Source organism: Diplotaxodon limnothrissa, linkage group LG14, assembly GCF_057381915.1.
Source record: "Diplotaxodon limnothrissa isolate DT_005_m linkage group LG14, D_limnothrissa_male_GT1.1, whole genome shotgun sequence".
NCBI classification, from domain to species: domain Eukaryota; kingdom Metazoa; phylum Chordata; class Actinopteri; order Cichliformes; family Cichlidae; genus Diplotaxodon; species Diplotaxodon limnothrissa.
Window position 1 is genome coordinate 14,384,436 of NC_140609.1, and position 12,700 is coordinate 14,397,135.

The following is a 12,700-nucleotide window of genomic DNA, read 5'->3' on the forward strand; positions in this document are numbered from 1 at the left end:
GTTTAAACTGAGCAGGAGTTTGTGATTTTTTTGTGTTTTTCTTTTACAGTAGTCCACAATCGAGCAGACACAAAGTGGGCAATATTTGGCAAACACAATTTGATTGTTGTGTTCATGTAAATGCCCTCCTGAGCCTCAGGTAATGTTCAGTACCAGATCCGGCATGTGTTATCCTTGCTGCCTGCAGGGAAGCACAAATACAAATGGATAGCTGCACAGAAGGACACAGCTGCACGCTTTTCATCTAAAAACTGCAATTAAGCATTTGTGACGGTTGTGATGAAGAGTACATTTGCCTCCTACAGCTACATTTTAACAGTGTACGATGGTCAGATGGGGTTTATGTGTGTTTTCTGTGTCAGTTCTATGTACCTGTAATGATTGTGTCACCCTCGTAGTTGAAGACGCAGGAAAAGATCTCGTCTGTGTGCCCCTCCAGGACTTGTAAGCAGACTCCAGAGTGAGCATCCCAGAGCCGAGCTGTCTTGTCTGAGCTGGCAGTCAGGACTCTGGTGCCCTGAGGGCTGAAACAGATCTACCAAGAGAGGCAGAGCCAGGACAGTTAGCCTTTTTTCGAGGGTTGTGGTACATTTGCAACAAAGTTGCTGAATAAGAGATTATGCCAGAGAAAGTAGAAATGACATGAGGGGTGGAAATGGGTGAGTCTAGACCAATTTTACCATATCAGTAGCATTATTCCATTGAGGTCATTCAACTTAAAATGCTTAAGGAGGATAAAGGCACCAGTGGAACTACTCTGAGATGATAGAGGAGCGTTATGAAAATCATGGCTGAAACTGATTGTATTATAGTCTGGGTTTATCATTCCCTGAGTGGTTTTATATCCTAACAGTGAGGTAAAGGAAGGGATGATTAAATGAAGTTGGCCCTAGATGGCCATGAAAGTAAAGTATGTTTTTTTATTAAAATTCTAAACTCAGTGCCAACGAGAGACCCCCAGACAGGAAATGGAAACTGTCTAGAGAAGAAGCTGGCAAGGATAGAAGATTGAGGTGTGGGTGGGGGTGGAAGCTATGACAGGTGCCAAAATGGAAGGTTGATGTTTTAAAATGGACAGCGAAGAGAAAAAGATCAAAAAGAGTAAAGGAATCAGATAAAAAATAAACAAAGCTGATGAGTGTCTCAGTTGCATACTGCATATTAAAGTGGACATGAAACACTATGTGTAGAAAGGCTAAATTACATCATGGAGCACTAGTCCAATGTCACTGTCTGAGAAGCTGGATTTAAGAAATAAGTGTTTTTAAGGTCATATGTTGTGTCAGTACACAACAAGACGTCACAGGGTTGTTTTTTTGGTTGCTGCCTTACATTAGTTTATGTTAGCTAACTAGCGATAGAACCAATACCTCAAGGATAAAAATACTAAGTAGCTAGACTGATCACTTAGGTTTGAGGGCATTCATTCATGTGTACAGCTCTCTTAAGCTCCAGTCACAGCATTTTAATCAGTTTGAGTTCTCGACTTAAACCGGGCAATTGCAACACCCTGACTCTTTACCTTTTCAGCCATTCTGTTGTAGATTTGCTGGTCTGTTTAGAAGCACTGTCCCACTTCATTACATAACTTAGTCCAAGCCTCGTATTTGGCTCTAGAATATTTTGGTATACAGAAAACGTCACAGACACCTCAGTGACTCCAACTTGCCCCGGACCTGCAGCTGCAAACTAAGACTAAACCATCACCCCTCTACCGCTGTGCTTGACAGTTTGTATGAGGTGTTTGTGTCGATATACATTTTCTATTTCGCAGTTTTGGAAATATCCTCATAAACACTGCATTGTGGACAAACATCTCCACTGTGGTCTTGTCTGTTAAAAGGATATTGCTTTCTCCAGGCACCTTCACAAACAAGCCAAACTTGTTCAGTCTGTTTCTCTTTATGCCATTATGAACTTTAACATTTAGCATGCTAACTGATGCTGATGATCAATAAATACATTTGATTTGCAACAGTTAGCAGTTACTTGTCCTCTTAACCCCTATGGAAGCAACAAGGACAGGGGTGCCCAATCCCGGTCCTCGAGAGCTACCGTCCTGCAGCTTTTAGATGCATCCTTGTTCCCACACACCCGAATCAAATGAATGGCTTGTTATCAGGCCTTTGCCAAACACGATGGCATGCTGAAGAGGTAATCAAACCATTTGATTCAGCTGTGTTGGAGTAGGGATGCATCTAAAAGCTGCAGGATAGTAGCTCTCGAGGACTGGGATTGGGCAGCCCTGAACAAGGGTGTTCTTAGCCAACTCCAGGCCTCGAGGGCAGGTGTCCTGCAGGTTTTAGATCTCACCCTGAGTCTACACACCTGAATGAAATGATTAGTTCATTACCAGGCCTCTGGAGAACTTCAAGAGATGTTGAGGAGGTAATTTAGCCATTTAACTCAGCTGTGTTGGAACAAGGACACATCTAAAACCTCAAGGCCTGGGTTTGGACACCACTGTGTTAAATAAATAATGACACCATATAATACGTCATGTGTTCTTGTTAATCTGAGATTATTTTTACCAGACTGGAAGCAAGTGAACTTTCCTTTTTATATAACTGTATATATAAAATGGAGGAAGGATTAACAAGGCTAAAGCATTTGTTTAATCTGGCATTACTCAATATCGTCTCTCTTGCATGGTCACTAGGTTACATTGGCCTAACCAATCACATCTTGTTTGTAGCGTAAGAATGACTCAAAACTACGAGAACCATTTTTGTTGGTTAGATGTAGAGGCTAAATTTAAGGTAAAAGTTAATTTTAAAACGCATTTCAACAAGGACCTGCAAAAATGCTACTTCCTACACCATATGGATTTTTTCAATGAAAGTTTGGAGCATGCTGTAAATGGGCTCTACAAATTTAATCAAACACTGATTTTTTCCATTAGATTGTCATTTTGATTTGAATTAAGGGCAAGAATAAAGCAAATGGAACATCCAGAATAGGAAAGAGTCCTCTTAATGCTTAGTTTGAAAACACAGTTATGAGAAGCTATCTATACCAGTGGTCCCCAACCCCTCGGGTCCATGAGTCGTTTGGTACCAGGCCGCGAGAGTTGAGGCTTGAGTGTGAAAGTTATGGTTTTCAGGATTTTTATCGTTATTTTTTTTATCGTTTTTCTCATTAACTCGGTTTCCCTGGGTCTATTCCCGTGTTGTGGATAAATCTTCTTTTTTTTTTGCTACCGATACTGGTTTTATTTTTAAAGGCCGGTCCGTGAAAATATTGTTGGACATAAACCGGTCCATGGCGCAAAAAAGGTTGGGGAATGCTGATTTATACCATCTTCCACACAGAAGAAAATATCTTTAGACCTTTAGAACTAGTCATTTAATTAGCATTCCATCATTTATAATATATTATCATTCACAAACAAAAGGGTAGCAAAGTGAATTTACTACAGCAGTGACCGAGATGTAATAAAAATAAAATTAAAAGCTTACTGAGTGAGATACTGAAATAGAAGGAAAAAAACATGGGGAAGAAAATGGTTAAGAAGCATGGACAGGAGGATGGCTGGTGTCCTGTTAGGGAGAGATTAGTGTCATAATCCCCTGGAATCGTCTTCCATCCAGCCTGTTTATTACTGGCTGTCTAATGTGTTTTAGTAAATGCACACAGAGAAGCCCTCTGAGCCAGAACCTGTGGAAAACCCACACTCGTGCAGAGCATCGCACTTGACAAATATTAAATGGGTGATATCGCTCCAAATAAAGAACAAGGTCAGTGCAGGGTCAGACAGCAGTGCCCCATGCCAGAGTACTCGCATGTATGTGCTTGCGTTACTACTAGTAGGCCATGTTAATCAGGTTTAGAACTGTGCTCACAGATTTCTGGCGATAACTCAAAACATCCTGAAGCTTCGAGTCCTGTCCCTCCATTTCAGCATCAAACTCTGTCACATGTTAGCTAGGTAATTTTAAAAAATGACCTATTTAAAGCACTGGCGAGGAAAACTGTGGTCTGAGTCAATATTACACAAAAATCACAAGTTTATTCACAGCTGCTAGCTGCATGACGCATGCCCAAAGTTGTGGCTGTGGCCCTGGTTATAGAATACTTAATAATTTGTTCTTATTTTTATTACTACATTTGCCATACGAATACTGAGATCATTTTCTGAATGGTTTCAAACATAAGACTCACAAATGGGTAAAAGTTTGCTATGAAATCACAGTCTCACATCTGTGCTCTTTAACTATAATAGCTACAAAGAAGTAATCGCCCAATCACACGGCATCACAGCAGTGCATTTAGGCACCCATTAGGCACATAGACATGGTTGAAAAGACCTCAAATTGAGAATCAGAATTAGGAAGAAAGATGATTTTTAGTGTCGCTGAGCATGGAATGTTTGTTGGTGTCAGATGGGCCAGTGTAACTACTGTCTAGAGATGGCACGATACCACTTTTTTATGTCCGATACCGATACCGATATCATAAATTTGGATATCTGCCGATACCGATATGAATCCGATATAGTGTTTTTTAATCAACAAAACTGTTTTTTTAAATATCTTGCTGCATTTTCTATAAGTTCATACTCAAGTTTAAAACAACAACTACACTAAAGCTATTCTGTTATACCTGTATGCAAAAAAAAATATTTCATGGTTCAGCAATACTGATCAATCTAATAAACTTAAACCTACACCATCCTCCCTATTCTGGTATTTTAAAGAGTACTTAGCATAAATATTAAGCAACCTAACTAATAGGGTTCCAACTCCCAGCAACAACAAAAATAAATTAAAAATGGGGAACCACCCCTCACGCTCCACCTCATGATGCTTAATCGACGTAATCAACCTTAATTTGATGCAGTGTGAAAAAAAATGCACAGAAATCAATTATTTTTCAAGAAATATTAAATAGATTCAACATCTTTCTTCAACAAAATTGCAGACTGCACAGATGGTACCTTCCCAAAGGAAAAAGTACTATAGCTTACTAGGGTATATATATTAGACTTAATAGTTACTATATACAGTAATTGACTTCTATTCATTTTACATCAAATTAAAACTTTGGGTGTCAGATAATTATTTATTAAAAGCTAGACATTTTAAATGAGAATAAGAAAGAAAAGTATGTCTTTGTGCCCCCTTTTCCCAGTTAATGCCCTATCGGCCCCCCTGGCTAAACTTTGCTAGATCCGCCCCTGCACAGTTACCAGCCGTCAGCTGCGTAGAAAAGGATCGTGGTGTAGAAAGTAATATTAAATAAATTCTAACAACAGCTTATCAAGCTTAAACGTGCTGCTGTTGTTCAGCCGCTGGTTTCCTCTTTCTGGCGCGAAGTGGGCCAAAAACAAACAAAAGAGACGGACTCGTGACAGAAAAGCCGATCAGCTGATCATTAAGCAGTTTCATGATTGAAGTAGCAGCAAGAAGAGGCAGTCGCTTGTTAAGCTTAATGCAGGAATGCTTTACAAACATTCAGAGATGGACTTACACACTTGCTTTACTTCTCTCGGGGATAACTTTGTCGGAGATGAAATGCCGGGTTGCTAGCGAAGCTCCAAATGCTATCCAGACCACCGACAGGTCCTGCATGCCACAGCCGCTCTATCACGTGATGCATACTGCTCCGACGTGCTAACGTTCTGAGGTGAGTTACGGCGTGTTGCAAGTTTTGTGAGGTGCTTTCGTGATATTTAATGGATCGGATTACATTTTTTATTTTTCTCCGATATCCGATCCAGTAATTTAGGTCAGTATCGGACCGATACCGATACGTAATATCGGATCAGTCCATCTCTACTACTGTCTACTGAAATTTACCTACAACCATAGGGTGGACTAAAAAGAGAAAATATCCAGTGATCGACAGTTCTCTGGGTGAAAATACTTGAGTCTCAATTTCTGCTGCAACGTTTAGATGGTACGGTCAGAATTTGGTGAAAACAACATGAAAGCAGCCTGACCCCTGAATCAAAGGTTCAGGCTGCTGGTGGTATAATGGTATGGGGTATGGCAAACTTCGGCATCCTTAGTAACGATTAAGCATTATTTAAAATGCCAAAACATGTCTAAACTCACCTTAACCCAGCTTTTTCAACAGCAAAAACCTGATATACGTAAGGTGTACCAAGGGGCAGGGTTACGCTTTATAAGTTAAAATAATAGTTAATACTCACAAAGTTGAGAAGAGTGATAAAATGCTGAAAAAGCTTGAGCAACACAGTTATGCTTTTTCATTTAATTACAGATAAATAGATGACAAAAAATAGCCATAACTTAAATTGTTCTTTTAGAACAGACAGTTTGGCTTCATCAACTTACCTTGGAGATATCGCCATCGTGGCCTTCTAAGGTTGCAAGACACTGATGTGTTGCTGTACTGAACACTCTTGCTGTCCCTGAGAGTTTCAGGAAGAGAGAGAGTTTTCAGCACACAGGCACAGCTTACAAAATTATAAAAATGTTGCTTTTGTTGTGGAAAATCCAAATTTATACAACCAATAAAGCTTAGGTATTTGTAGAAATCTTTAAATGCAGAATCTTAAATTCTGCACAAGTAGTATATTTAGGGTACGTTTGTAATACCGTGCTAGTACAGTTTTACTCGGAATGTAATCTTTTGACTGAAGTGTTGTCTCACCATCAGCTGAGGCAGTAGCAATGAGTTGACCACTTAAATCAAAACACACATCCAACACCTCTTCTTTGTGTCCAGTGAGGGTGGCAACACACTTCCCACTGACAGTCTCCCAAACCTGCGAACACATTTACACATGTCAAAAAACAGAATTATACATGCACACAGGAGCGAACTACATAACTGGAGCATGCATTCATCATGGAGCATGGAAACACCAAACTCATGAAGTATGCATTTGTGAATGTAGCATTAAACTCTGAAGTGGCTTTATTATGGCCATCTCCCTCAGAGGAATGCAGCGAGGTGGATAATTCTCACTTGTGAGCGTGACTCATCTTGGTGTAATTAAGGAATTAGGATTTAATTTTTCTCCACAGACCTTAGACACAGGAGTTTGCGAGAGAGTGGGAAATTGAAGACGGTAAATACAAACAGACATGTTTTCAGCCTCTGACAAGAGATTTTGGGAACAAAAAAAAGATATTTGGGCTTAATGATAGCTTACTTTGCAGGTTTTATCCATGGAACCAGTAACAATCAAGGAGCAATCCCAGTTAAACTGAGTATTGCTTATTTCTCCCATGTGACCAATGAGTGTGTGGACCCGTCTAGGGGAAAAAACAAGGAATTGAACAGCAATTAATCAGTCTCACAGCTTTGTAAGGCAGAATCGATAAGTGTTACATTCTCTGTGAAGTATAAATGATGACACATGCACAAATGGATGCATAATATTGATAACTTCTGACCTTCCTGAAGCAACATCCCATATAGTGACTGTGTGGTCGAAGGAACCGGTGACAAGTTGACTACCCACTGTGTTAAAGCACAGCGAGAGGACCTCTGCGGTGTGACCCTGAAAGGAGATGGCATTATCTCTCACTGTCTTATTTCGTTTCTCCCTCACAGCCACTCACATTATGGATGAAAAAGTGCATCATAAAATGCAAATATTTACCAACCACAACAGTGTGGCTTATACAGCTGATTATTTTCACCTTGTGTGTGTGTGTGTGTGTGTGTGTGTGTGTGTGTGTGTGTGTGTGTGTGTGTGTGTGTGTGTGTGTGTGTGTGTGTGTCCCTGCAGAAAAGTGGGGCTGTTGTCCTAGAAGGAACTACATCAAAGGCAGCTTTAAGAACTTTGGCAGGTGTTTATGTCTTACTGTCCTTGGATGGATTTGTCCCAACAGTGCAAAGTACAGCCTCCAAACTTTAGAAGTGTGTATTTAAGATCAGAATGAGTTTGAAGGTAAGTGTGGTCCAATTCATAAGTGGTGGCTCGCACCCACTTTGATCACCTGTCCCTCATTTATTTTACTTTTTAGGGCTCATTTGAGGTATTTTGTGCATAATGTTTAATGTTTTCAAAGGCGTGTGCAGTCTGGCAACTAAATGGTGTCATAGCTAGTGTGAGCCCCCCACATTATAGTCTCCTGAATTTGTTAACATAAATACACAGGTTAGCCTTACCGGTAGATTTATAAAATTGAAGTTAACTTAAAAAAAAAAAGAACAGATTAAAGAATCTGCACTCAGTTGACTGCATTACTGATTCTTCATGGTGTGAGAAGCTAAGTGAATTGAGAGGGGCAGAGAGTTGCTCCTTGCTGACACAGATTCAGCAAGTCACACTATAAACCCACGTGCAGTCTGCACATTAAAGAGGTCTCACTACTACCCTTAGAGAGGGCTATCAGTGCCTTCTTAAAGAGTTTGTCACATTCCTATCAAATGTTGGTCATCAAGAGCACTTGACAGCATTCATGTCACTTTCACAAGTGACTAAAAAGTTAATGAATCATCATTAATGAATGAATGTGGGTCACAACACCAGGATAAGAAGAGCAAGAAAAGCAATGGGACAGAGTTTGAGGAAAGGGTATCTCACAGTCAGTGTGGCCACTTCCTCCCCACTCTCCACATCCCACAGCTTGGCAGTGGTGTCCATACTGCTTGTGGCCACCAGCGTACTCTGGGGGTTGAATGCAAGACACACCTACAAAATTTTTTTACTTAGGTTGTATTGTATTCTGTAGCAAAGCTGAATAGTATATGGCATATGAACTGCTCTAAACTCTCGATTTGAAACAGTTGTTTCTATTCTTGGCTTGATATGGCAATTTACTGAATATGGTCATCTCACCCATATGCTTACAGCAGCCCAACCCAACCTCTTGTTTGTGAGTCAATCACAGCCAATCAGAAAAAAAAAGCTCATTTAGAGAGCAGATGGACTTAATGGGAGTAAAATATCTTGCCTCAGACAGAAGATGAAACAAGCTGCCCAAGGCTCAGTCTTAGATAAATGGAGATTACTTGTAAATCATGCAAAGCTACTATGAGTCCAAGAATAAAAATGTAGACAGTAAATAAAATTATAGGTCATGTTAAAGTACTAAACACAATACCATAGCAGAACCTTGTAGTTTAAATGCTCACATAGCTTAAATACTGACTTGTGTTTCAAATATGAATCAGCAATCAACCAAAAACTAACACAAATTAAATTCATTTAAAACAAATCATTATACATACTATTTCTCCCATGTGTCCCCGATAAGTATGAAAACATTTGCCAGTCTCGGCACACCACAGTTTGCAGGTCTTATCAAAAGAGCCAGTCGCAATCTTGTCTCTAAGTTTAATAGAGAGAAAATAAAGCAATGAAACATTCATTTTTAAGATGAAACACTGATGTGAATCTTCAATTGAGCAATGCGACCCTCCCATGTTATAAAGGTTTTCCTAAAACAGCTCATTACCCATAAGGGTTGTTGAACGCAATTGCATACACCACGTTTCTGTGACCCTCTAGCACGTGCAGCTCTGTGCCTGAGGCTGTGTCCCAGACTCTACATGTCCTGTCGTAACTCCCAGTTATAAACCTGCAGTGTGAGAGAAAAGGGGGAATTGCACAAACTGTAATTTCTCCTAAACAACAAAGTGGCAGGTTACTCAGTGTTAAAAACTCACCTTGACCCAGATTTGTCAAAGGCAACATTTGTCAGTGGCAATATGTGTGCCTTGAGCTCCTGGAAAAAAAATTGAAACTGGTCTGAAAAATCCAATTTAGTTATTGACTACATTCATCTACATTCATCTTTAAAATTACCCATGTAACTTCTGTATGTATAATTCATTTGACTATAATGTAATGTGAAGGCTTCTTCCTCCTGGCCCACCACTGGTGGAATAACTTTCTGCTCTCATTAAGAACAGAAAGATCTCCCAATTTTTAGATGCAGGCAAAATAAATTCAGTAACCTCTGATCTCCAGCAATGCAACTGACCCTGACTTCCATTTAACTCCCCTAATACATGCGCATGAAGCACTAGCGACTTAGTAACCCGATCACTGCTGCTTTCTAGTGCCTCTCTAAAACAGTAGTTACTAATTTCACAAATCACATTCCACATATGTAAATAGCATCTGCTAATCGCCGAGCTAATGGATTGTGCCCGTTTATTCATGCTGCAAAAATGTTACTGTTCCAACAGTCTGTGTGGAATAAAAGCATTAATATCATAACTCAATAAGCAACACGTGTGCCATGTTTCACAGACAAAATAAACTTTAGTTCATAAAACCATTCTTTCATTAAAATCAAGGTTACAAGGAGCACCAAATAACTTTCAACAATGTGAGGGAAATAGATAAATGTCTTCACTAGCAGGAATTCCTTGTAAGCGTCATGTCTACGTGTTGATTTATTTACTGCTGTTTTGTGTCTGACCTTGGAGAAACAGAACCTGTGATGGTCCTGCTGGGTCTGTTTCTTCTGAAGTCGAATAACCAGCTGTTTGACCTGATCAGCCTGAGCCTTTGTGACCAGAGGCTCTGATTGTCTGATTTCTTCCACCAACTCATCTGGATTTGTTCTACAATTTTAAAACATAAAATGTGATAAGTCTTTTTGTAATTTTAGGTAGCTTGATGGCAAAAGAGAGAAAAAAAATGTAAAAAAAACAAAAAACAAAAACAAACCAAAAAAAACCAAGACATTAGGAACAGAAAAGGGAAAGAAAATGGAAACAGAAAGGGGGTTTAGGATAACAAATACAGCTTAACAAAGATTACATTTACTCTACAATTTCACCAAAGTATGTTTAATGTGTGTTAAAATATCACTCCCCGTGTTGTCAGATTTACACCCTTGTGACTGCCAGTAAGAGCTGAAATGAGTAATGTTGGTATTCCTAAAGTAAATGGGTCATTTAAAAGAAATCTCTAGTCTAATGTAATGCCACATTAAGGAATTGCAACTCCTCCACAGTCCAACTTCATAATAAATGCAGCATGGTTTTTAAATAGGGTTTTAGTCTGCAGAAAGTCGTTTTTTAGTGGTAATGTAACCGTAGGTTGTAACAGTTTGTTATTGACATTATCTTCAGTGCTGAGATCACACACACACACACACACACACACACACACACACACGCACACGCAGAGAGAGAGAGAGAGATCCTAACAGGTACAACTCACGCACTCTGGAGTCAAATCCAAAAGATCTATTGATTTGGTCCTCAGAAATCCTCCTTTCTCGTATTCAAGGATTATACCTGACAGCATAAAAAAATGAAAAATAAAAGAATTAAAGAGAGGCTGACATTACAACACCTGGGTTCTAGTTAACTTAACCTGTTATGTCTTATAATGACAAACTATCTAACCCTTCTGCCGATTTGAGTTTGAAAAGCGTTAGCTAACTAGCTAATGTCAGACAAACTTTAGGCCATAACGATTTAATATGAAGGTTAGGCACAGTCATATGACCTCCATGAGAAGCAACATTTTAGATAGGACTACAAACATAACTTGTATTACCTGGCGGATAATATCTGAGGAGAAACCGCTTGAGTTTCATTATGACTTCTAATAAGGTCCTATCACATCACATAGAAACAAACCGTTGTTATGGCGACCGGACTCGCGTCCGTTGTATTAGGCATGCGTACCGCGCATGCCTAATACAAGCCTTAAAGGACCGGCGTTGCACCAAAAAGTGCTGGTCTGCCAAAAAGTGATTTCAAGTTTCTATGTGTGTTTTTTGTTTTTTTTTAAATTATGTGTAATGTCTTTACATATATTGATAAATAGACTTTAGACTATATATAAAATAATTACCAGTTTTGCAAGTATCTTTATGACCCGGTCCTTTTTGGCCAGTTAAAATATCTATATTGTCATGCTGCTGCTGTCTTTGCCAGATCGCTCTTAAAAAATAAAATTTTAATGCCAGTGAGACTTTTTTAACGGGATACATAGGCTAAAGGATATATAACAGTCACTTCTAAAATTCTACCTTGTGACAGGAATGTTGTGTGTAGCTCAAGATGAGTTGATATCATTCATGAAGATTACTTTTGACATATATTTCAAATATTATAGGCCAGCAAGTCATGTACAGCAGTTTAAACACGGGCAGTCACTTTTTGGCAGACGATCACTTTTTTTCAATGTCTAATATATTTGCTCTAATAGATTTTAGTAAACTAGATTTACGAAAGGGTTGTATATAAAATAAAAAAATAACCTGTTTTTCAAATAACAGTTTTTCAAGGCTCTGCGTTATTAGTCCTACTTTATAATAAATTAAGTCCTTTTTTAAGCATAAATGATGTGTACATAACTGTGATACAAGGTTTTTATAGTTAATTAAAGCTAAAAAATTGTAGCTTTTACCTTGTCACAAGAATGCTCTTTCCTGCTCAAAATGACTTATCACTACTAAGACATATGTTTCCGGTATGTTTGCCAGATCAGGAGCTAACAAGTCATTTACGACACCAACAATCAGTTTTTGGTGAATGCTGTAAAACACCTTTTTGGGAGAATCCCTTGTTTTTTCATTTACTGAATTCATAAATAAATAAATACGCAAAATTTCCCAATTTTCCAAACTGATTGATGAGTAATGAGTTTCAAAGTTTATTATACACTGTAGTTTGTTCATGAACTGTGGTGCATACCAGAAAGCAGCTCTCTGCTCTCTGTAACTCATTGACAGTTATCACAAACACTTGATTGCAGTTGTTGCTGCTAAGGGTGGCCCAACCAGTTATTAGGCGTAGGGTGCAATCA

At 39.0% G+C, this 12,700-nt stretch overlaps 1 protein-coding gene across 1 annotated transcript; it reads right to left on the minus strand.

Moving 5' to 3' along the window:
* Window positions 1-146: 146 nt before the first annotated feature.
* daw1 (dynein assembly factor with WDR repeat domains 1) lies at window positions 147-11,483 on the minus strand. The gene is made up of 13 exons (XM_085370807.1): window positions 11,444-11,483; window positions 11,106-11,178; window positions 10,353-10,497; window positions 9,592-9,650; window positions 9,381-9,503; window positions 9,154-9,253; window positions 8,507-8,614; window positions 7,368-7,474; window positions 7,124-7,226; window positions 6,619-6,733; window positions 6,300-6,376; window positions 373-535; window positions 147-181 (listed from the first exon to the last, which is right to left on the minus strand). The coding sequence occupies exons 1-13, from the start codon at window positions 11,481-11,483 to the stop codon at window positions 147-149; spliced, it is 1,248 nt and encodes a 415-aa protein (XP_085226933.1).
* Window positions 11,484-12,700: the final 1,217 nt, after the last annotated feature.

What these genes read in the sequence shown, in the direction of transcription:
- daw1 (XM_085370807.1), bottom strand. Translation starts at nt 11,483, where the DNA reads ATGAAACTCAAGCGGTTTCTCCTCAGATATTATCCGCCAG. An exon ending in TTTGACAAATCTGGGTCAAG is followed by an intron (nt 9,504 to 9,591) that starts GTGAGTTTTTAA and finishes CTCACACTGCAG; the next exon opens with GTTTATAACTGGGAGTTACG. An exon ending in AGGAAGTGGCCACACTGACT is followed by an intron (nt 7,475 to 8,506) that starts GTGAGATACCCT and finishes ATCTCCTTTCAG; the next exon opens with GGTCACACCGCAGAGGTCCT.